At 41.8% G+C, this 25845-nt stretch overlaps 1 protein-coding gene across 6 annotated transcripts in view; it reads left to right on the forward strand.

Moving 5' to 3' along the window:
* Positions 1-25845, forward strand: part of RASGRP2 (RAS guanyl releasing protein 2) — a 1629940-nt gene that overhangs the window by 122018 nt on the left and 1482077 nt on the right. For all 6 annotated transcript variants that reach the window (XM_073605066.1, XM_073605065.1, XM_073605067.1 and 3 more), the window contains exon 2: positions 5440-5584. In XM_073605066.1, coding sequence (XP_073461167.1) covers positions 5515-5584 — 70 coding nt within the window. In that variant the 5' untranslated portion in view covers positions 5440-5514. The remainder of the gene's footprint in view (positions 1-5439; positions 5585-25845) is intronic.

Raw genomic sequence — 25845 nt, forward strand, 5'->3', positions numbered from 1 at the left:
TTTCAAACATTTGAGGGGGTGGGGGAGGGGTTCTAATTAGGGTAAAAAACACACCTGACAGTTTCAAACATTTGAGGGGGTGGGGGAGGGGTTCTAATTAGGGTCAAAAACACACCTGACAGTTTCAAACATTTGAGGGGGTAGGGGAGGTGTACTAATTAGGTTAATAAACACACCTGACAGTTTCAAACATTTGAGGGGGTGGGGGAGGGGTACTAATTAGGTTAATAAACACACCTGACAGTTTCAAACATTTGAGGGGGTGGGGGAGGGGTACTAATTAGGTTAATAAACACACATGACAGTTTCAAACATTTGAGGGGGTGGGGGAGGGGTTCTAATTAGGGTCAAAAACACACCTGACAGTTTCAAACATTTGAGGGGGTGGGGGAGGGGTACTAATTAGGTTAATAAACACACCTGACAGTTTCAAACATTTGAGGGGGAGGGGTACTAATTAGCTCAATAAACACACATGACAGTTTCTAACATTTGAGGGGGTGGGAAGGGTCAAACAGTACAATGGAGCTGACAATATACATTGTTCAAGGGACTATAGGCTAGAGATATAAATGGACCCAGGATTGCATGTTGGGGAGGTTATTGAAGGAAAATATGCATGTAGGGCAAAAAATGATTAATGTCAAAAAACAGGCATGCATGAAGATAAAGGGGACATTCACAGCATATTCCAAGCAGGGTAATTAGGTAACGAGGACATTTAGACTATACATTAGCAAACATTTAATACATATCATGTAATTTTAAAGGATAAAACTTGCCTTCATATAGTCTTTCTGCAGGACCTGAATGATGGCAGAACAAGTCACTGAGATTATTATCCCCAGAGCCTGGGGGGAGATGCCTGTCGAGAACTTCAAGTCCTGAAGACTTCTCCCAGTCACCAAGTAAGGTAAAGTGGCAACTAGCCTCTGCTCCGCACTGATGGCTTGCCTCATGCAGGTATCCTGCCTGCTGATATAGGGGGTCAGCATAGCCAGCAGATGCTCAAAAACGGGGTCCGTCATCCGGAGATAATTCCTGAAATCCTCAGGATTATTTTCACGGATCTCACGGAGCAAAGGCATATGCGAGAATTGGTCACGCTGGCGCAACCAATTCTTCATCCATGAACTCCTCTTCAAAACGGTTGGCTGGTCAAACAAACAAACTTATAACAAACGCACTGAAGAACAGCAAGGCCTATGAAGAACGACCTGAAAATCAGGAACGAGCGGACCAGAACGGCCTGCTAGGCAGGTTATGAACTGACCAACACGCACTAAAAAGCAGATACAAACCTCACAAGCACAAACTGAACCGCAGAAAACTATCGAAATACCCTGAAGTGTGAAAAGCGCGAATCGTCTCTAACCAAACTTCTACTAACACGAGATTAGCAGAAGGAGCCCAAAGGGTGCCGTAGTGGGGCTTGAACTTCCTTTTTATAGTCCCGGCGTATGTGCTGTACGTCACCGTGTTCAAAACCAGCAGACTTTTGGAGTGATCGTGTGTGTCCAAGTCCGTCCGTTTTTAAGTCTGGCGCACCTAGCCGACAATATCCAACGTAAAGTCCATCGAGCAAAGTCTGCCGTAAAGTCCGATCGTGTGTACGCGGCATTAGTGAAAAAAGTTTAACCACTTAAACACTAAACCTTTTTCTGACATTTGTTGGTTTCAAGTTAAAATCATTTTTTTTGCTAGAAAATTACTTAGAACCCCCAAACATTATATATATATATTTTTTTTTAGTAGACACCCTAGAGAATAAAATGGTGGTTGTTGCAATATTTTATGTCACACTGTATTTGCGCAGCGGTCTTTAAAATGCAATTTTTTTTGAAAAAAATACTTTAATGAATAAAAAAAAAAAAAACTAACCAGTAAAGTTAGCCCAATTTTTTTTGTATAATGTGAAAGATTTTACGTCGCGAGAATCGTGAGAGAATTGTGATCTTTTTATCCTAAGCAAAAAAATAGTGATTCTCATTTTGACCAGAATCGTGCAGCTCTACCATTTATGTATATGTATTAATTGCTAGCACTCATATGCAGCGTTCACTTAGCGCCCCCTGTCCATTTACTTAACTAACTGAACCCACCTGAACAATGAATCCAATTTTTTCTGGCTTGAGACGCATTTTGTGAGCTGCCACTACCAACTGCAACTATCTGCAGGAAATACGTCAACTTTTTTAAGTGCAGCTTACTGGTGTTTACCTGCTGTCAGATACAAACGTCCCAATGGATGTAGCCTAATTAGTTATTAGAGTTTATTCACAAAGATATATACATATGTTCTGCGCCAAATGCAGGTTCTTGCTAGCAGAGCTAGTAGAACATCCTGTGTAAAAAAAAATACCTGCCTAGAGTATTTGCGTTTAGATTCTTCTTTCATTCCAATGAATGGCAATACATGTATGCATTTATGCATGTAGACACTCCTGTGTGTAAAGGCTCATTGATTACTGTAGCACTGCATTTAGATGCCCACAAAACTATATGCTGTGTTCATCTTAACGCAGAATTTTAACAGCCATCAGCTGTCAATAATTCAGTAAGTGTGGTTGAAACCCCAAAGTGTTAAATGCAATTAAAAATGTAAAGAAACATGAAACATGTCTGAAAATATTACACTATGGCTTTCCAATGTAAGGGGAAGTCAGCTCTGAAAACAGGAAAGTAAATCACAACAGACAGAGGAAGAGGCTCCCCAACATCCGGGAGGGGTAAGGTGTTATATGTTTTCATATCGCTTAACCTTTTGCTTAACTAATGCCTGTTTGACTTTGCCAACATTTATATCATAGCTCCCAACTGTCCCTGATTTTGAGGGACTGTCCCTGATTTGGAACAAAGTCCTTCTGTCTCTGTCTTTATCTTTTAAAAAAGTGTTTTCCAGTGCTAAACCTGTCATCCAAATTCTAAAATGCTGCATTTGTAAATTTCAAAAGCCAGTATAATGGAATAGTAGTGGTAAAAAAAACAATTCAAATAATTCTCCTTTAAGGGGGCGTGGCAGGGAGTGGTGTCCTATGCCTACTTTTGCTAATAGGTGCCCCTCATTCCTATCTCAAAAAGTTGTGAGGTATGTTTATATTTATAATGGTTACATAGTTGGTAAGGTTGAATAAAGACAACAGTCCATCCAGTTCAACCTGTGTAGGTGTGTGTGTGTTTTTAGAAAAATCATTTCCCATATCCCCGTATATTATTTTCGTTAAGATGCATGTCCAAGAGTGTTTTAAAACTATCCATACTTCCTGCCGACACCACCGATTGTGAGAGTTCCGCATTATTATTTATTATACAGGATTTATATAGCGCTAACAGTTTACGCAGCGCTTTACAATATAAAAAGGAGACACATCCTAACCACCCTGACAGTGAAAAACCCCCTACTCAGTTCAAGGTTAAACGGCTTCTCTTCCAGTCTCATCGTGTGGCCCCGTGTCCTCTTACACTCCCTTGGACTAAAACTTTTATACCTATGCTGGGATCCCCGTTGAGATATTTGTATATCACTATCAAATTTCCTCTCAAGTGTCTCTTCTCTAGGGTGAATAAATTTAGCGCTTATAGTCGTTCCTCATAACTGAGGTCCTCCAGACCCCATATTAATTTAGTTGCCCTTCTCTGGACTCTCTCCAGCTCCCTTCTGAGGGTTGGTGACCAGAACTGGATGGAATACTCCAGATGCGGTCGAACCAGCGTTTTATAAAGTGGCAAAATAATCGCTTTATCTTTGGAGTAAATTCCCTTTTTAATGCATGCTAATATCCTGGTGGCTTTGGTAGCTGCAGCTTGACACTGCATGCTATTGCTCAGTCTGTCTTCTACAAGTACCCCTAGATCCTTCTCCATACTGGAAGCCCCTAGGGGTTCTCCCCCTAATGAGTAACTTGCTTTTATATTTTTACCCCCAAAGTGCATTACCTTACATTTTTCAATGTTAAACTTCATTTTCCATGCAATAGCCCACTCCATTAATTTATTCAGGTTCTCTTGTAAAATTACCATGTCTTGCTGCGTTGTTATTGCCCTGCATATTTTTGTGTCATCAGCAAATACTGAGAGCGAGCTATTTATCATTTGTGGGGGACTGTATCAAATGCTTTTGCAAAATCCAGATACACCACATCCACTGGCCTACCATTGTCCAGATGCCAGCTCACTTCCTCGTAGAATATTAATAGGTTGGTTTGGTAAAAGCGACCTTTCGTAAACCTGTGTTGATTTCTGCTAATGATACAGTTTTTTTAACAGCAAATTCTTGGATATGGTGCCTTACCATCCCCTCAAATAGTTTACAAACTACTGACGTTGGACTGACAGGCCTATAATTCCCAGAAATAGATCTCTGCCCTTTTTTGAATATTGATTCCACGTGGGCTTTCTGCCAATCAGCTGGTACCAATCCTGTCAGTATGCTGTCCATGAAGATTAGGAATAGCTGTCTGGCTATAACCTGAAAAACAAAATATCCCCGCGCTATCATAAACCCCCCAAGGTAGCAGCAGTTCAACTGTGAAAAAAACACAACAACAAGAAAAATAAAAGAAAGAACTGCGCTATAAAGTGAAATTGCAAAGAATAAACATGTGCAATAAAATTAATATACACAATAAACCCACATAGATGTGTCAAAAAAACATCAAATCATAATTAATGATAATATAGTCCATAGGTACAAAAGAAGTGAGAGAAATCCTCAGGTAGTTCTCCATGAGAGTCAGGTGAGAAAGTGGAATGACAGATACACCCTGCACAGTGATCCTCCACCACCAAACATATGTGCTTACTAGATGGAAGGCACAATGAGGCACATCTAAGGATAATATCCAGGTCAGGCTGCTAGGCAGTACACCACTTATCCAGATAATGCAAGTTTTAATCTGAGGTCTTCTTGGCTACTGTCATCCAGAGCTTCTAAAAGAGTAGACATAAAATGATAACGATCCGTCTTGGGAATCTGACTGAAGTCAGTAGGCAGCTTGTTCTGTCCTGGCTCACACGCTTCAGATGCAGATGAATGTCTCCTGTCCCTGCAGTCTGTCTCATACACACACCTAATTTTATTGCACATGTTTATTCTTTGCAATTTCACTTTATAGCGCAGTTCTTTCTTTTATTTTTCTGGCTATAACCTGACTGAGTTCTTTAAGGACACTCAGGTGTAAGCCATCTGGTCCTGGTGATTTAGTTGTGTTTAACTTCTCTAATCCTTTCCTGATTCCAGCCCCTGTTAGCCACAAGGGTGGATCATGTGGCCCGTTACTAACAATACTGTCGTGGTCAGTATACCCCTCCTTTACTGTGTGAAGACTGAGGAGAAGAAGGCATTTAGCACAGCTGCCTTCTCCTTGTCATCTGATATATTAATAAAAACAGAGGAACAATCTCTATAAATACAAACAATTTTTGTTTATTTTTAATCAGCAACGTGATCAATCGTCACCCTGAAACCCCAGCTTTACAAGCTCTTGACAAGAGGACAATAAACTAGAGACAGCAATGGAAAACATGGATCTTGAGAAGGGACTCACTATTGATGAAATGACAGCCCTATGCATCCAGAATTTTGGTAAGATATGGTCTTATCTATTTATTGCTTTACAAATAGGTGGAAGACAATTAATGAATTTATGAATGTTGTTATAAATCATATGTAACACTGTGCAATATAACTGTTATACAGAACTGTATTTGCCCACAAGATGATAGTGTTCGGCAATTTAGTTATTACACAACCCATACAGAAATACTAGGGGTCACTGGTACTTGTATGCTGTGTGCAGGATTCTTTCTTCCAGATTAGCTAAAGATGAACTATGTCACCACCAAAGAGGACTGGCAAATGGGTGGGAGCATTTAAAAGGGAAAAGCCAGGAACATGTGGGGGGGTGGAAGAGACTATGTTGGAGCCTGGATGAGAGAGAGAGAGAGAGAGGATATTTACGCAAGCCCATGCCGGATTGGGCTAAGCTGGAAAGTTACAAAACCCAAAAGAGAGAGCTGATCATCCTGAGGAGACAGGTTAGTGCAGGGATATGCAATTAGCGGACCTCCAGCTGTTGCAGAACTACAAGTCCCATGAGGCATAGCAAGACTAACAGCTACAAGCATGACACCCAGAGGCATGATTGTAGTTTTGCAACAGCTGGAGGTCCGCTAATTGCATATCCCTGGGTTAGTGGAAACTGCGGACAGACGAACTGGGTCATTACCATCTACACAGCCAAACCAGAGGAGGACAAAGGGGGCCCCCCTCCAAACGGAAGGTCATCACTTTGCTGTGGGACTTGGTGAGAGGGTTCCTAACCCACACAACGCTGTCTTTGTGTTCAAGCCTATTTGTTGTATTCAGTTTCTAGAGTTCAGAACAGTTCACACTACATGCCTCCACTTTTAGGCACAGCCGCTATAAACCACCCAGTGCTGCAGTCTAACATCCTTACTGTCTTTATCAACACTGGCTGCAGGATACCAGCATTCAACCTTTGCTTCCCAGCTAGGCTCAAGTAGTGCACACTCTACTTCAGACTCAAGCTGTCCAAGGAAGGAATTAGCTTTTTAAATGCTGGTTTCCATATTATATCCTTAAAGTGACTCTTAACCCTACCAGTGTTTACTAAAGGGGAGTTTTTTTACCATCCCCTGGACAACTCCGTTTTCCTCAAAGAAACTACTTGCCTAGTGCGCACCACTGCAAGGGCTCCATCTAGCAAACGGAAGAGTTCTTCATGAGTTTGTGGTATCTGTTGGAAAATTTACTTGCCTAAATTCCCGATTGTTAAACCCTGACTATTTTCACACATAGCCAACAAGTGAGCTAGCCCAGTGTTCTTTTCTTCTCATCTTAGTCACTCAATTGGGGAAAATTTCTCGGTTTGGAAGCTCACATTTAAATCTTCAGCCCTGCAGGATGAGTGGAAGTGGCTTAAAGTGGTACTGTATTGTGTTATATTGCCTGTTTCTTGTTGGTGTTCTGCCATTTGGAAGACGTTGACAATTGTTTTCTTTTGCTTATTTTGCCATTTGCATGACAATAATACAAGTAAAACATTTATCTCAGTGGTGTGTACATTTTATCCTTTATGTGACAGCCAGGGAGCCACCTGGCCAAGATATTTCAGTGGTGGAAGCAAGGGCAACACTCTGATCAGAGCTCAGAAGTGAATAGGGTTCCCAGAATACTCAGCGGCTCCTGACGGGGTAGTGCTACACATAGTGTGTTAAATATTTATGCAGATCTGACTACTGGTTAGAATATGTTGGGTTATGGTGTAAAAAATGTGCAAGATTGATATTATGAACAGCCCCCCTGCTGTCTCGGTCTCACCTTCTCCAGCACATTGGTGAGGTTGGTGCAGCCCTCGGTCTTGGTCCCGTTGTAGCTGATGTCGGCGCTAAGACTCTCCCACAGTGATATCGCCAACTCCAGACGGAGCAGTTCTTGGTCCCCTTTATCCTTTCTGGAGATACAGATGCAACAGCCCTGAAGTATCCTTAAGGTTTTTGGGAGACCTAATTCCCTGGACCTGGTGAGACCAACATATTGGTCTTTGTAGCTGCTAAGGAGACAACTTATTCACCTTGGGTGTTTCGCTTCATTGGATAAGGGACTTCTCATCACAGTGTCGATTTTTTTATTCACTGGCCATTCCTTTTCTTCCTTTTGCAAGTTTATTGGGACTTAATTTAACATTCACCACGTATGTTACTATAATTCACTGACGATCAACAGACTCACAATATATGCCACTCTCATTACTGGTATTGTGGAATTTACTTATCTACAACTGAGGATCACCATTATCATGCTGCATATGTGCATATTAATTATGTATAATTGATTTATCCTTTTCTGTCAGGTGATTTAATTTGCACAATATTAACACATTTTTCAATTTGTCTGCCTTAGTTTTCTGGTTAAGTTTGGTTTCACCTTATTTAATTTTCGTTTAAGTGCATATTAAGTATGTATATTTGATTTACTAATTTTGCCAGGTGATTTAATTTTCACAACATTAGCACATTTCTAACTTGTCTGCCTTAGTTTTTCTGGCTCAGCTTGTTTTCACCACATTTAATTTATTTTTTGCATTAAGATTTAGCACTGCACTAATTTATATATTAAAATACAGATCTTATATACTGTAAATAGCAAAATAAAGAATAGAAATATAAAAAAAAATTATCTAAAGCATACTGTATAGTTGCTATAGGACCTTTTTTTTTAGGCCTCATGCTCACTGAAGCGTAACTATACTCGCCTAGAATCCAATGATGCACCATCCCTGGAACTCAACCCCTGGCTGCTGACATCTTTGAGACAAAGCATGTCTTTTCTGCATTAAATATCCTGCCTACCCACCCATTTCCATTGTGGAGCCTAAAGTTCCACTTTAATGGGGAAAGAGTTGGAACAGGCTTATTTGAAAATTGTTAAACAAAACTTGCATACAGCCATGACAGCTCCTTCTGACCTCCTCATAAAAAGTTTAAAGGTAAAAAATATTTGAAAAAACAATAGACACGATGTGTGAATGGAAACTCATAGCAAACATGTAGAACTACCCCCTCAGGAACAGCTAAGTATTTTGGGTTCACTGTTCACTTTTGAGCCCTGACTGGAGCCCAAATGCTTAAGACACCACAGTAATACCTTGGCCAGATATCACCTGGCTAAAATACACACAATAATCACACAGCATTTGATGGGCAGTGAATCAGTCTGTATTAAAGTCAGATTAGCAGTAATATAAACACAAAGAATCAACGACTGATGTGCACAAAAGAGACAGTGTCAGTGGTTTTTTTTTTGTTTAATTCTTTATTATTTTTACAATTTTACATTTTTACAATTTTACTTTTAAATATTTATCTATCACAATTTTTCCTTTTTTTTTTTTTTTTTTAACCAACCCTGTTGGGAGGGCTTTGGGGGGGGGCTTTGGTGAGATATCAGGGGTCTAAACAGACCCCGGACATCTCCACTCAGCTGCACTGAAGATAAATGGACAGGAGACAGAGGCTCCTGTTCATTCATAAACTGAAGCATCACACAGTTTACAATGCTCAGTTATGAATGGACAGAGACAGTGATCACTGACTCTGTGCATTCAGAAAAGGAAGGAGCCAGTAAATGATAGATTTACTGGCTCCTTCCTCTGCTCTCCATCTTGACAGATCCAGGATGAGGGGGGACAAGAGGAGGACCCGGGGGTGCCCACCATCTTAAGGCAAAATTCCTGCTCACCTCCAATATCTGACTCCCACCACAGAGTCAAAACTGCCTTAGTGTCCTCCACTTAAGATTCTACTGGATGGTACTGGAACACTCCCTCTGGTAGCACCCCTGAATCTTAGCCTTCTACCTCTCACTCTTGATGATGTGATATATCATGAAAACAGAAATCGAGAAACCATTGTGCTCTCTGCTACATATATATTTATTAAAATGAAATAGGGATAAAAACACTCAGAAAAATCGAAGTAAAAAATGCATATCATCAGCTCAACACACAGATACAAATTGGTGAAATGACATCAATAGCAAGGGCTCCTCCCCCTGCAGGACCTACTGCAGAAGCTCATGAAGTGGGCATAACGCGTACAGGGGGGGAGGAGCCATTGCCCATGACGTAATTTTACCAATTTGTATCAGTATGGTGAGCTTATGATATGCGTTTTTCACTTAGATTTTTGTTTTTATCCCTAGTTCATTTTAATAAATATATATGTAGCAGAGAGCACTAGGGTTTCTCTATTTCTGTTTTCATGATTTATCACATGATCATCGAGAGTGAGAGGTGGAGGACTAAGATTCAGGGGTGCTACCAGAGGGAGTGTTCCAGTACCATCCAGTATGATCTTAGCTGGAAGACACTAATGCCCCGTACACACGGTCGGACTTTGTTCGGACATTCCGACAACAAAATCCTAGGATTTTTTCCGACGGATGTTGGCTCAAACTTGTTTTGCCTACACACGGTCGCACAAAGTTGTCGGAATTTCCGATCGCCAACAAATCGGTGACATACACCACGTACGACGAGACTAGAAAAGGCCGGTTCAGAACCAAGCGCGGCACCCTTTGGGCTCCTTTTGCTAATCTCGTGTTAGTAAAAGTTTGGTGAGAGACGATTCGCGCTTTTTCAGACTCGTGGCTTTCAGATCGTTTTCTCCCGTTCAGTTTGTGCTTGTGGGTTTGTATCTGCTCTTCAGTGCGTGCTAGCAAGTTCCGCGTGACTTTAAGTAGTCATTGTATTCTTGTTCGTTCGTCACTGGTTTTCAGGTCGCTCTTCACAGGCCTTGCTGTTCTTCAGTGCGTTCTGTTACTTCGCTCTGAGCAGCCGACCATTTCTAGCCATGTTTCGTATGCGTACTCCTCGTAGAGTTCGTGCTGTGCGGGGGCTTGGTGTTGGGGTCCTGACCTTGACACAAGTCCAGTCCATGAACAGGGTGGGGAGGAGTTCATGGACCAAGAATTGGTTGCTTCAGCGTGACCAGTTCTCTCATATGCCTTTGCTCCGTGAGATCCGTGAGAATAATCCTGATGATTTCAGGAACTTTCTCAGGATGACGGACCCCGTGTTTCACCGTTTGTTGGCTTCGCTGACCCCCTATATCAGCAGGCAGGATACCTGCATGAGGCAAGCCATCACTCCGGAGCAGAGGTTGGTCGCTACCTTGCGGTATTTGGCCACAGGGAGAAGCCTGCAGGACTTAAAGTTCTCGACAGGCATCTCCCCCCAGGCTCTGGGGATCATTATCCCAGAGACCTGTTCTGCCATCATACAGGTCCTGCAGAAGGAGTATATGAAGGTAAGATTTTTATCCTTTTATATCATATTTTATTGTCTTTAATGTTTGATAATATATTGTATTTCTTCCCTCATTCCCTAATTACCATGATTGTAATATGCTGTGAATGTCCCCTTTGTCCTCATGCATGCTGGATTGTTATGTAATTATTATGTTAGGTCCTTCATACATATTTGCCCTTCAATAACCTCTCCAGCATGGTGTCTCCTGCCCTATATTCACCTCATGTAGTCACTTAACAATGTATTTTATCAGCTCTATAGTAGTGCTTTACCCCAAACACCCCCTAAAATGTTTGGAAATGTGATTTTTGATTTCAATTCAGGCAGAGTGCCAGAGGCTTTTTTTTGTGGTGTCCCCCAATTTTTTTTAACCCTCCCTCCCCCAACTGCTAAGTCAGATGATCCCAATTCTCTATCCTCAATCATCTATCTGCTGACTTTGCCAAACCCATACACACTATACCCATCTCTTTACTGGTCAGATGTATGGATGAATTCCCCAAAGCATGTAGTGCAAGGGCCTGCCTGTATACTTTCCAATGGTACTGTTTAAAGTTTTATTATTCTATTATTATCTTGATAGGTAATAGCAGAATGTCCAAATGTCCTCAAATGTGTACAGTGTGTATTTATATCTTTGTATTCTGACACTTCTTACCTGTCCAGTGGGCTGCCAATAGTGTAACTAAGGAGGGTCTGTTACAAGTAATACCCTGTATTTAGGCATTCATCTCTCAATGAAGTGAAGAGGGTTACCTGTCCAAGAGTTCCCCCCCCTATAATGTTAGAAAAGGCCCATGGGGGGGGGAGGGGGAATATGATAGGTGTACCTTATACTTTGGCCTTGTTAAATTCCCCTTAGTAAATGCTATCTGGAGGTTGCCCCATAATGTTTGTGTCTAATCTGCTTGCCATGTATCTTTGAAAAAATAGTAATGTTTAATGTTTTTTCCTCAACAGTTTCCTTCAACGCCACAGGAATGGCAGACTGTGGCCTCCCACTTTGCCCAGCGGTGGGACTTTCCTAACTGCGGAGGGGCAATTGATATCGTCCCACCACCCAACTCGGGGTCGTACTATTATAATTACAAAGGGTTTAATAGTATAGTGATGTTGGCGGTGGTGTCGGCTAATTATGAGTTCTTGTATGTGGACGTGGGGAAGAATGGCCGGATGTCCGATGGTGGAGTGATCGCCCAGACGGAGTTCTACAGGCGTCTCCAGAATGGCAGCTTGGACTTGCCACCTCTAGAGGACAATGTTGAAGGTCTCCCATTTGTGTTCGTTGCTGATGAAGCATTTGCGCTGGGGGACCACCTGATGCGGCCATTCCCGATGAGGACCCTCACCCCGGAACAGAGGGTTTTTAATTACCGGCTGGCCAGAGCCCGAAGAGTGGTGGAGAACACATTTGGAATCCTGGCCAGCCGGTTCCGATTATTTCTGACACCCATCCATATGGTGGAGTATAAACTGAACCATATAATACTTGCCTGCTGTGTTCTCCATAATTTTTTAAGAAAACATTCAGCCAACTATGCTGGCTCAGTTGGGCCTGAGGCCGGAATCCCTAATCCATCAACACTGACAGCACTTGAAAGTGGCCGTCCTGGCTTGCCCTCCCTGAATGCCCGTGATGTCCGGTTACGCTACCTGGAGTTCTTTGCGGGTAGGGGGGCTATCAATATGCCAGACAATCTGTGACACCTTTTTCAAATAAAAAACAACCAAAAGAAATTCTTTGTGGACATTTACTGCTTGTGTTTGTTTTAGCTGACCCTGACAGAAATGTGTTGAGTGCAGAAAATGTCGTGATTGGGTAACCTTATAAAAAACAGTGTTGGCTGGTACTTCCTAAATGCCAAAACACATTTCACTACAAGTGCACTTGCAACTGCACTGAACCTGCACTTGTAGTGCAAAGTGTATTTGCCCTTAGGAAATAACCCCTATTTTTGCATAAAACAGCAATTACATCACCCCAAAAGTATTGTAGTGTTGAGACAATAATCCACACATTCTTGAGTAAGGCACTTTTTTATACCTGCACAATCACATGTGCATTTCCCAAAGGTTTTTAAAACAAACCAACATGTTTGTTGTATAACAATGTTTGCAGTAGCATTCTCAAAAATCGAAATATCCATTTCAGATAAAACAGGCCTGTGTAAAACCAACAAGAAAGCCAAAAAACTTGAATTTACAAAGTTCACATATGGTAAAACCTGAAGGCTATATCAGACATGAGTATTTAGGAACTGTGTTTGATATAGTGTTCAGATGGGGGGAAATCACCCCTGGAAAAGCCAAATTTGGAAGATGCACACCAATTTACGAATGTCAACATGTGCTATCTGCCATCAGGGGGGATCAAGGGACGTGTTTTGGGGGAGCAAGCCCTTCCTCAATGCAACTTTATAATTGAGGAAGGGGTTGCACCCCCAAAACGCGTCCATTGATCTCCCGTGATGGCAGATAGCACATGTTGGCACACTGTGTGCATCCTCCAAATTTGGCTTTTCTAAACATTGTAAAAATTTTCGTAAGATAAAACAGGTGATTTTGTGGGGTTTAAATTTGCCCCAAAACATCAATGATGTTATTATTTTTTTTAATAACATCAGTGATTTGTTGCTTGATGTTTTGCAATTGGAGATTACACCCCATGATCTCCCCGATGAGTATCTGGGCACTTTCAGATGTAAAGCGTTCTGGATCACGATCACCTAAAAAGAGATAAAGAACAAAAAAAAAGGTCTCAAAAATCTTCCACCATCCATCTCTTTTACCTGAGCCTGTGGTCGCAGACACTCACCTGTTGTGGTGCCAATCTCCACCACGTCTTCTTCTTCCTCCTGCTCTTCTTCTTGGGTTGGTATTTCCCCTTCTTCCAGAGGGGGGGGGCTCTGGTCTCCTCGGATGAGGGGTGTCAGAGTCTTTTCTCCCCTATGTAAAACAAAAATGGTATAATTAGCACACAGATATTTGATGGCAGAACTAGAAATAGGAAACATTGCTTGGAAGTGGGGTACAATTGTCTATTTTAGCAGAGTTCCAAGATGTATCTTTTTTAGTGTCCTTTGTCAAGCTGCAATACTTTACCTGTTTGGTACAAGCTTCACAGATGGAGACCCCCCTATAGTATACACTGGAGCACCTGTGTGCCCCCCCCTAATAAAAAGGGTGTTCTTGTGTCCCACACTAGTGCTCCAGTGTCCAGATGTGAAAACAGCTGCTCAGTGTCCTCTCCTTACACACAATCTAGTTTGCATTTCATTCTAGTAACAAATCCATCTACACAAACAAATATTTGGCATCCAAGTAGGCCCAAAAAAATGTGTGAAAATGCATATGGCCTAAACAATGGTGTTCTAGAGGCCGAAAGAAAAATGTTTGATACAAACGAATAATGGGCCCATGAACATTAAAGTTGACCTTTTTAAACGTTACAATTAATAAAAGCATATGGAGCAGAACGAACGGAATAAAGACAGAAAGAATAGGAACACAGCACAACTACTTACTTTTTTGCAGCACTCTCCGGATCTTTCGGTACTGCTCTGGCTCTCTCAACTTCAGGTCCGACCACCGCTTCCTGAGCTGATCTTTTGATCTTCGTACCCCGAAATTCCGCTCAAAACTCCTGACCACTTTCGCCATGATCTTGGCCTTTTGGATGTTCGGGTTGGGGTAAGGCCCATATTTTCCGTCATAGTCGGACTTCTTCATGATGTCGACCATCTCCAACATCTCCCCAAACGACATATTTGTGGCCTTAAAATGTCTCCTTCTGGATCGGGACGTGCCTGGATCCTCCTCCTCCTCCTCGTTGTTAGAATTAGCACGCACCTGCTGTAACTCCGCCATGTGCTCTTCACCCACTGCGCCGAACGAAAAGGGGCGGGGAATACACTAGAAAGAACGTCAGGGGCGGGCGGAGTTACACGCCTGCGCAGTGTGTATAAAGCGTAACACGCGTGCGTATTACGTACGATCTGTGAGCGGAGGAAGGAGCATTGGACGCGCCGATCGGAAGAACGAAGGTAAGAGACAAACTTGTGCCTATACTGCTTCTAGATTGAGGCCTATATTGTAACAAGATTAGGAGAGTTTTGTCTGACATTAGGCTTTGTCTTGTGTTGTGTCTTGCAGTGAACATGGATATCTTAATGAAAGATAATGACTTCATGTCAGTATTCATAGATATGCTAAGTGAGCTGCCCTGTCTGTGGGAGATTACCCACCCCCATTTCAAGAACCAAGCAAAGAGGAAGGCAGCACTGGAGCAATTGTGTGAAATTGTGAAGCAGGTGACCCCCACGGCAGACATCACTTATTTAAAGATATTAATTGGTGGCCTGAGGAGCACATATCTGAGGGAGCGCAAGAAAGTCCTGGATTCACAGAGATCCGGAGCAGCAGATGACATCTATGTCCCCAGGATGTTGTACTACGACAGGCTGCACTTTCTGGCAGGCCAGACTGAACCCAGGCCATCCCTCTCCAGTCTTCCTTCCACGCTTCCTTCCCCCCCAGCTGAGGCTTCTGATGCCCAACCTGGGCCTTCCAGGCAACATGTGGAGGAGCCCAGATTGAGCCAGGTATAGCATTCCTCTAAATATTTCTGCTTGTCCAATCAATGATGTTAACTAGATGTTAGTTGGGAGTACTAATTTAGGATTGTGATTGATGATGCAAAAACTAAAACTATGTCCCTTTTTCATACACAGGGAAGTCTCAGCCAGGAGGTGGCCGGGCCGAGCCGGCTGGCTGATATCAAGGTCCCTCCACCCCCCCTGAAAAGAGAAAGTGGCAGTAGGACGAGTACCCTAGAGGAGGCGGCTATAGCATTCTTTTGGAGGGCTACAGAGGTCCTGGGAGCACCACACACCATGCAGGAGAACATTGCTGCCTTCATAGCATATAAAATGCAGAGGATGGAGGAGGGCCAAAAAGTCTTGTGTGAGGCCCTCATATCGGAGGCTCTGGAGAGAGGTATGAGGGGCCAAATTACACCTCACACACATCTTTGGGATGGTCCTCCTCCTCCTCCTGCAGGTCCTCCTCCTCCTTCTCCTCCAGGTCCTCCCAGTCCTCCTCCTCCTGCAGGTCCTCCTCCTCCTCCTCCAGGTCCTACTCCTCCTCCTGCCACATCTCCAACTGCACAGCCACAGCCCGGAAGGAAGCGTGGAAGGAAGACCAGACAGTGATTGCCCTGGGTTCAGTCTGGTCGGCCAAAAGATGCAGCCTCTTGTGGTACCACAGCCTGGGGACACAGATGTCATCTGCTGCTTTCCAGATCTCTGCGAATTCTGGACCAGACTGCCCTCCCTTACATATGGACTCCTCAGGCCACCAATTTTGATGTTCAAGAATTGATGTCTGCCGTGGGGGTCCCAGGCTTCGCTAATTTCTCTTGTTGATCCAGTGTTGCCTTCCTCTTTGTTTGGTTCTGATCCCTTAATAAAGGATTTTTGTTTTGAATTATACTCTCCTATGTGTTTTACTTCAAAAATGACAGTTGGTTTGTGAGGATTCAGGTATATTTCAAATATACAATGTGCAATGAACAAGGGACACCAACACCAATCAATCTCCTGGAGATTAAATAATAAAAGATATCAGTGGTGTTGGGGTAACTTGACACACAAAACACACCCAAAAATATTCTGGAGTAAAAATAAAAATAACATTAAACAAAGATCAGCCTTGGAAAAAATCCAAACATTAAAGAAAAAAAAAGGCTTAAAATCCAAAATAAAAAAAAAATAGAAAAATTTAAAACTGTCAGATGTGACAACTAATAACAATATATTCAGGGAATCCCACTAAAAAAACACAAATAAAAGTTTGTGAGAAGTGTGTGTGAATATGAGCAGCAAAACGACTTAATTCTTGTCACATTATAAAGAAGAAGAGAGTGCGCTGTATTAAACCATTTTTAACATTGCAGCGTGACGAAAATGCTGTATCCATTGCGAACGCTAAGTTTACCAGAACGAGCTGTCCCGTGTCGGAATTTCTTCTGAGCATGCGTGGCACTTTGTGCGTCGGAACAAGCCACACACGGTCGGAATTGACGCGATCGGATTTTGTTGTCGGAAAATTTTATCTCCTGCTCTCCAACTTTGTGTGTCGGAAAATCCGATGGAAAATGTCCGATGGAGCCCACACACGGTCGGAATTTCCGACAACACGCTCCGATCGGACAATGTCCATCGGAAAATCTGACCGTGTGTACGGGGCATAAGGCTGTTTTGACTCTGTGGTGGAGTCAGATATTGGAAGTGAGCAGGAATTTTGCATGAAGGTGGTGGACACCGAACACATTGGATACAACTATTGGCTGTCACTATATTTACACTATGGTGGAATTTTACGAATGGGACTTTGATGTAGACATTTTGGCTATCACAATAATGATATAACCTGATTAGAATTATGTTATTTATTTGATTTTGATTGTGCTGCACTTATTCGATGCACTATATTCAATTACATGCCCGTGCGGGTTCCAATATGTGGGCCGCACAGTCCGCATGCTATAAACCAGACTTAAAGAACATATTACCAATATACATAAGGCTTCCCCAATCATGGCCTAATAATAATCTAAGCATTATGCTTTATGTCAGACCCCGATGGGACATCCTTTATGGCAATCCATACATTTTGTCCCAATTGGAGGTGTAGCCATGTTAGGAGGGAAATCTCCAGGTTAGAAACTTGGTGGATTTATTCACTAAGGACATATAAGCCCCATGGTCCTAACATTGAGTGGGATGTCAATGCCTTTATTATCAATAGCTAAGGTTCCTCTGTAAGCTGTATGAAGGATGTTGATGTTTCCATTAATAGACAGCTAGGCTCCCTCTGTAAATTTTTTTAGTTGAATTTATCTTATAAACTATCAATTTTAATTTTTCTTTCCTTTTTGTATAGTGAATGTAGATATTTCTATTAAAGTGATTGTAAAGTCTCCTTTTTTTTCCTATAAAAATAACAAACATTTTATACTTACCTGCTCTGTTGCAGTGGATTTGCACAGAGCAGCCTGGATCGTCCTCTTCTCGGGTCCATCTTCTGTGCTCTTGGCCCCTCCCTCCTTTTAAGTGCCCCCACAGCAAGCCGCTTGCTATTGGGGCACCTGAGCTGAGTCACAGCTCCCTGTGTCCATTCAGACACAGAGCCCCAACCCAGCCCCACCCCCTCTTTCCCCTGATTGGCTAGCTGAGTTTAACAGCAGTGGGAGCAAATCAGGAAGGAGGATCTAGATGGCTGAGACACTTATGGACATTGCTGCACAGAGAGGGACCTCAGGTAAGTGTTGGGGGGGGCGGGGCTCAGGGGAGGCTGCTGCACATAGAAGGCTTTTTAACTGCATAGAATGCATTAAGATAAAATAACTTTCTGCCTTAACAACCCCTTTAAGTAAATAATAGGCTTATTGTAAATTTATTTTGTAATGTTGTTGGTGTTTTTAGGTTGGAACCACAAGACAATAAGGTCCGCTTTATAGTTTATTCCCTTAATTGGGTTCATTTCTACATTTACAGACATTGTTTAATTAGATTTTTTATTAAATAATCTTTTGGTTCATATTTTTATTTTTTGGCCGGGTTCTTTTTGTTTTGCCTCCTCTTAGCTGGCTTGGTACTAATATTCTGGACCGGGGACACTCTGGCGTAATTTCAGGTTTCGGTTAAGCTTGACCTTTCCCAGTCCCGGCATCACTTCTGGTAAGGCTTATTCCTCTGAGCTTTGGAGTGCAATGAGTGTGGGAGGTGGACTTTTCTGGCCCCCACTCTTTAAATAGTGCAGTGACCGGATGCTGGCCATGCCCTTGAGGACATCTGATTATGATGAAACATGTTGGTTGGAGCTTGGACACATGACGTCACTATACATGAGCACCGCCGCCATCTTGCTGGTTGGAAACTGTTGGAAACTTTTACATGCTGTTGATGACATGCTTGTTTTGACTATACACATTGTGAGTATTCTGGATTATCGTAATAAACATTGAAGTGCTTCAAAAATACTGCTGCCTTCTGATATGCATGTATGGCAATCTGACCTTTGGATGGATTATCCATGAAGGGAGACCATGATTAAGCCATAACCTTTATAAAGTCTGTTGGGAGCCAAACTGTGTCCAGTGGTTGAGTGCTGTTTGACCGCTTATTAGAGCTGCACAATTAATCGTTAAGAATCAAAATCGCAATCTTTTTCCCTTCCCAATGTTTAAAACAGCATGTCACGATTCTTTGTAATGAGTACAGAGAGTTCTCACAGCTGGAAAAAAAATAAAAATCCAGGCAGCCTGCCAAGTTTTATCACAACACCGCAAATAAGTAGAAACAAAGTACATTCAGGTCCATAAATATTGGGACATCAACACAATTCTAATCTTTTTGGCTCTATACACCACCACAATGGATTTGAAATGAAACGAACAAGATGTGCTTTAATTGCAGACTTTCAGCTTTAATTTGAGGGTATTTACATCCAAATCAGGTGAACAGTGTAGGAATTACAACAGTTTGTATGTGCCTCCCACTTTTTAAGGGACCAAAAGTAATGGGACAATTGGCTGCTCAGCTGTTCCATGGCCAGGTGTGTGTTATTCCCTCATCCCATTTACAAGGAGCAGATAAAAAGTCCAGAGTTCATTTCAAGTGTGCTATTTGCATTTGGAATCTGTTGCTGTCAACTCTCAATATGAGAACCAAAGAGCTGTCACTATCAGTGAAGCAAGCCATCATTAGGCTGAAAAAACAAAACAAACCTATCAGAGAGATAGCAAAAACATTAGGTGTGGCCAAATCAACTGTTTGGAACATCCTTAAAAAGAAAGAACGCACCGGTAAGCTAAGCAACACCAAAAGACCCGGAAGACCATGGGAAAAAACTGTGGTGGATGAGCAAAGAATTCTTTCCCTGGTGAAGAAAACACCCTTCACAACAGTTGGCCAGATCAAGAACACTCTCCAGGAGGTAGGTGTATGTGTGTCAAAGTCAAAAATCAAGAGAAGACTTCACCAGAGTGAATACAGAGTTTGCCAAACAACATCTAAAAAAGCCTTCACAGTTCTGGAACAACATCCTATGGACAGCCAAGATCAACTTGTACCAGAGTGATAGGAAGAGAAGAGTATGGAGAAGGAAAGGAACTGCTCATGATCCAAAGCATACCACCTCATCAGTGAAGCATGGTGGTGGTAGTGTCATGGTGTGGGCATGTATGGCTGCCAATGGAACTGTGTTCTCTTGTACTTATTGATGATGTGACTGCTGACAAAAGCAGCAGGATGAATTCTGAAGTGTTTCGGGCAATATTATCTGCTCATATTCAGCAAAATGCTTCAGAACTCATTGGACGGCGCTTCACAGTGCAGATGGACAATGACCCGAAGCATACTGCGAAAGCAACCAAAGACTTTTTTAAGGGAAAGAAGTGGAATGTTATGCAATGGCCAAGTCAATCACCTGACCTGAATCCGATTGAGCATGCATTTCACTTGCTGAAGACAAAACTGAAGGGAAAATGCCCCAAGAACAAGCAGGAACTGAAGACAGTTGCAGTAGAGGCCTGGCAGAGCATCACCAGGGATGAAACCCAGCGTCTGGTGATGTCTATGCATTCCAGACTTCAGGCTGTAATTGACTGCAAAGGATTTGCAACCAAGTATTAAAAAGTGAAAGTTTGATGGATGATTGTTAATCTGTCCAATTACTTTTGGTCCCTTAAAAAGTGGGAGGCACATATACAAACTGTTGTAATTCCTACACTGTCCACCTGATTTGGATGTAAATACCCCCAAATTAAAGCTGAAAGTCTGTAGTTAAAGCACATCTTGTTTGTTTCATTTCAAATCCATTGTGGTGGTGTTTAGAGCCAAAAAGATTAGAATTGTGTCAATGACCCAATATTTATGGACCTGACTGTATCTTTTCGAAGTTATATGAGTATAGGGGTGAGTGGCGCTGTCCGTCACCTGAAGAGTGCTCCTCTGCAATAGGTCACTCTTTCCTGGTGTATGTAAAATAGGCAAAAAACACTGCCGTCACCTGAAGGGTAATCCTCCACAGTGAATCACTCTTTAAAGAATAAGTAGTGAGTGCTAAACTCAAAATAAAGTAGATATCCTAACGGGTGTTCTCACCCCGTGTATAAGGCAAGTTTATACAGATAAAGCCCTAATAATAGTGCTGATTGCAAACTGGTGTATCAGCTTGCAATGTGAAAGTGAATATGCTTAGTGCAATAATGAGTGATCTCACCTATTCAGAAATTATAACCAAATTTCATCCTAAACAGTTCATCTCAACAGCTATATCATAAAGGTACAGCACGAGTTAACTGTATCCAAATCATTAGTAAACAAAAATAAGTGCATTAACATATTCTGTTGAAAATAATTTTTCGGTGAGAAAAATATATATAGGAAACTTGATTATAAGTTCAGTCTTTTAGTAGTGCAAAAAATAGCAGGGTTTCAAGTGACTTTGTGCTTGTCCAAAAGTGACTCGTGCCTATATAGCAATTTATGTGACTTCCGTGCTCCCCTTCAGTTCCCAGTCACCAGATTCCTGCACCTATGCAGGGGTAAATCGCATGCAGTGAGTGTGGTAGCAGTCCTCAGGGCAATCACCTCCTCCTTAGCTCAGCACGTAACGGGGTATCCAGATCCTTGAGCCTCTCTGGGGGTAAGCCATTCCCAATAGATTTGATTTTAGTAGTTACCTCCTCCGTGGTAAACCACAGGTTACCCTCCTTGCCAACATTAGCTCCATGTCTCCAGTATCTTTTCATTCAAAGGAAAGAACTCCGGTCTGTGAATGAGGAAAGTCTAACCATTTAAAGACCAAACATTTGTTGCTTACAATTAAAAATCATTATTTTCTGCTAGAAAATTATTTGGAACACCCAAACATGATATTTTTTTTAGTAGAGACCCTAGAGAATAATATGATGGTTGTTGCAATATTTTATATCACACTGTATTTGCGCAGTGGTTTTTCAAACGCATTTTAAAAAAAAAATACACTTTAATGAATTAAAAAAAAACTAAACAGTAAAGTTAGCCCAATTTTTTTTTGTATAATGTGAAAGAAAATGTTACACCGCGAGAATCGTGAGAGAATCGTGTTCTTTATTCTAAGCAAAAAATTGTGATTCTCATTTTAGCCAGAATTGTGCAGCTCTACCGCTTATACTGTAAATAGGTGGTCCACATATAAGGGTAAGAGGCTCAGTGTGCTGTGGTGCAGGTGGAGGATTTTATTTTTACCACTAATGAGATATTAACCGCTTCAGCCCCGGAAGATTTGGCTGCTGAATGACCAGGCCATTTTTTGTGATTCGGCACCGCGTCACTTTAACTGACAAGTGCGCAGTCGTACGGCACTGCACCCAAACAAAATTGACGTCCTTTTTTTCCTACAAATAGAGATTTCTTTTGGTGGTATTTGATCATCTCTGCGTTAACTGTGTTCCCTCTCTGTGTTCTAAATTAAGCCAGTCGTTTCGCCCAGCCGTGTCATTTTGCCGCAGTAAAACTGCGGCGGCTGGTCGGCAAGTGGTTAATATCATAATCATACACACACTCGAGGTGCCTTCTATGTTCTTAATTTCATCGGATTTGTATGGACATTTTTGAAGGACTATGCCTATATTTACAGAAGCATTGCTTTTTCTAGTGTTTTTCTGGTAACTTAAGCGCAAGTAGACTATTTGTATTTAGTTGAATAGAACTGCCATCTTGTGGCCAAATACAATTTTTCATAACAGTAACAATGCACGGTGTTACATACTCCCCCCACCCACTTAAATTCTTTGGTCCCCAAAGAAACTGAACAAAATCAAACCAACAGTGTTTGCATACAAAATATATGAATAACAGATTTAGTCTCATAACGTTATCAATCAGAAGGGACAATAATGGGTAAATATTCATTATGGAGCAAAAAGGTCTTGCAGCAAAGGTTAGGAGTCACTTGTTGGCTCTGAGGGGAGGTTACTGTTTCACAATCTACCTCGTCGATGGTGTAAGCCAGGGGGTTAACAGGCTATAAGGTGCAATCAACTCTACTAAGTACAGGAGCTTCAAGAGTCCTTTGACTAGAATGAAACACTTCCTCTGAGCTCTTACCCATGTTGCCATAAGTTAGTTTCTTAGGTGGCTTTTGTTAGGAATGTAGATTGTCTAGGGGTATTTTTAGACCCTCGATACCTCTGCATAAGGTGTACCTTCCAATCCCCACAGGCCTGTGAGATTAGCCCATAGAGATAATGATACAAAAAACAATGACAAAGTATCTCCAAGCAGAATCTAAATCTTTATTCTGTCTCTGTGAATATAAAGGGAGTATTGTGAGAAAGTACAGCCCCCTGAATGTCATTACAAATTATCCAATCAAATACAAAGACATTTTATGTCAAAACCGAAACTCATACAACATCATTTCTGGGAAATCACATGCTTTACAAGAAATTGGAAGTATCATATGAGAAACGAAACTAGAGAAAAGATAACAAGAACAATGAACAATATATGCACACGGCTGTTTGTAAAATAGAGTACAGGATAAAACACAAAATGGAAACTGATTATTCTGAAATGGATGTAGTTAAGCTAAATATGCCTTCAATCCCCTATTAGATCATATAAGATGATCTCTACATTCTATCCAGTGTTCTAGTACTTCTTTGGGATTGTGGCATAGATTGCCTGATGATTCTTCATGTATGTCATGTAGGATAGAACCTTATCACCAGGAGAGTGAATGCGTGCAATTATGCAGGTACAACACTTAAAACAGAGATAAAGAATCAGAGCAAGGATAAATATCATAACAATGACAAGGACAATGTCTTTTAACTATGAAAATACACCTCCAAACCCAAATCCTGCATTGTCAAATGTTTTAGCAATGTCCCTAGCTTCCTGCTGGAGCTGGCCTACTTCTTATGCAAAGTACAGTTTAGCTTTGGGTCAGATACTTGAAACAGTGAGCAGGCAGGGGCAAAGCCTCTAGATTCGCACATGGAGATGTTAAATATTGACCTGCTGCAAGTGGAGGGGTTAGTTTGCGTCTCATTCCCTAAATTAAAACACCAATCAGGGGAATGACTTTTACCTGCTATTGGAAAGGTAACAGTGTTGTTTATGTACAGAGTGGATATGTTAGTTAAGAAGACAGGGGGAGGAAAGGAGGAAATATTTAAAGGTACAGTCAAAAGGGAAATTTGGGCAGTACTAGGATGTAATTTGCTACATATCCAACATGCTTCATACCCTGATTTTTTGAGCATAAGCATACTAAAATTTTAGCAAAAGCATCTTATCAGTAAAATCTCCAATTTCTCTCTTTGTTCTAGCTTGTGTCACTATAGTGTTCTCTTGTGTGTGTGTGTTCCCACAGATACTTTTATTGCACCCAGATCTTCAGGGTGGTAGATACAGTTAGTGATGATTCAGGTGGGCAGGAACACTATCAGAGAGATCAGGATCAGGAGGCAAAATGCCTTGCCAGAAGTCTGTGGTGAAATAAGCAAGGTCATCTTCTCTGGCCCAGGAACTCCTCCTTCGTCTGCTTGGACTTCTGCTTGAGGGCCTCCTTTATCCAAGGTCTCCTTCCTGCTCCTAGGGCTTTGGGCAACCTTTTTCACTCGGCTGGCATGGATCCAGGACTGGCAGTTTTCCACTAGGATGGCTGTTCTGGTCACTGCAACCACCGTAGTAGGAGGTCCAAAGGGATACTCTTTCTTCTTATTTCTGTTCAGCTGTTGGACCACCACAGTGTCTCCCACCTTGAAGGGGTGAGTAGCTTCCTGTGAAGAAAAAGGAGAGGTACGAGTAACATTTCTTTCGACTGTATCCAATGTTTCAACCAGTTTTGTTACATATTCTTCCTGTATTAAGTCTAAATCTCATTTTTCTGTCATTAAAGGTGCTCTGGCCCATGGGGTGGGGAAAGGTCTACCCATCAAAACTTCAAAAGGTGAATACCCTGTTGTTTTGGAAGGGGTCATTCTTATTTCTGCCTGGACTGCTGGGAGGACCTTTTTCCAGTTGGCAAAGGTTCCTCCTGTGGCCTTTCTTAACTTGTCTTTTATTGTTCTGTTCATTCTTTGTACTATCCCTGAGCTTTGAGGGTGGTAGGGAATGTGAAAATTCCATTCTATCTTGAGAGTTTTTACCAGGTCCTGGCAGACCCTGGCCATGAAAGCTGGACCATTGTCTAAGTTTATTTGAAGTGGACATCCCCATCGAGGAATGATTTCCTGAGTGAGGATTCTCACTACTGTTTGTGCATCTTCTTTTGTGGTTACAAAAAGTTTAACCCATCTTGAGAACATGTCCATAATTACCAAAAGATATTCCTGTCTTTTGCTAGTTTGGGCATGTGTGTGAAGCCAATCTGCAAATGTGTAAAGGGAGTTGTTGGATATATCAGGTGTTCATGTTTGGCCTTGTGTGTAATGTTTGGATTGTTCCTGATACATGTAATGCATCTTGATACATAATCCTTTACCAGCAAGATGCATTCTGTGATATAAAAATCTCTACTCAGAAGATCAGCCGTGACCTGTATACCTGTGGGACCTATTCCGTGGCACTGTGAGATGAAGAATGATGCACTTGCCGCTGGTATACATGGTTTCCCATCTTTGCAGAGAAGTCCAGTTTTTGAATCTTTCTTCACACCCTTTTTATACCAGTCCCTTAACTCATAATTTGATGCATAATCCTGAAGATCTGCAAGTGACTGTTCAAATGGGAACAGGTCAGGTAAGAGCATAGCCATTTAGATATCTGCTGTCTGTGAGATAGAAGCTTGTTTAGCAGCAAGGTCAGCCAGAGTATTTCCCCTGGTTATCTCTGTCTGTTGGCCTGTATGTGCTCTGCTGTGTACTATAGCCAGTGTTTTAAGTAGCTGGATAGCTTTTAGCAGTGACATTACCAAAGAAGAATGTGATGTGTCTTGGTGAATGAGGTTTATGCAG

This window comes from Aquarana catesbeiana, linkage group LG11 (genome assembly GCF_042186555.1).
Source record: "Aquarana catesbeiana isolate 2022-GZ linkage group LG11, ASM4218655v1, whole genome shotgun sequence".
In the NCBI taxonomy this organism is placed as follows: domain Eukaryota; kingdom Metazoa; phylum Chordata; class Amphibia; order Anura; family Ranidae; genus Aquarana; species Aquarana catesbeiana.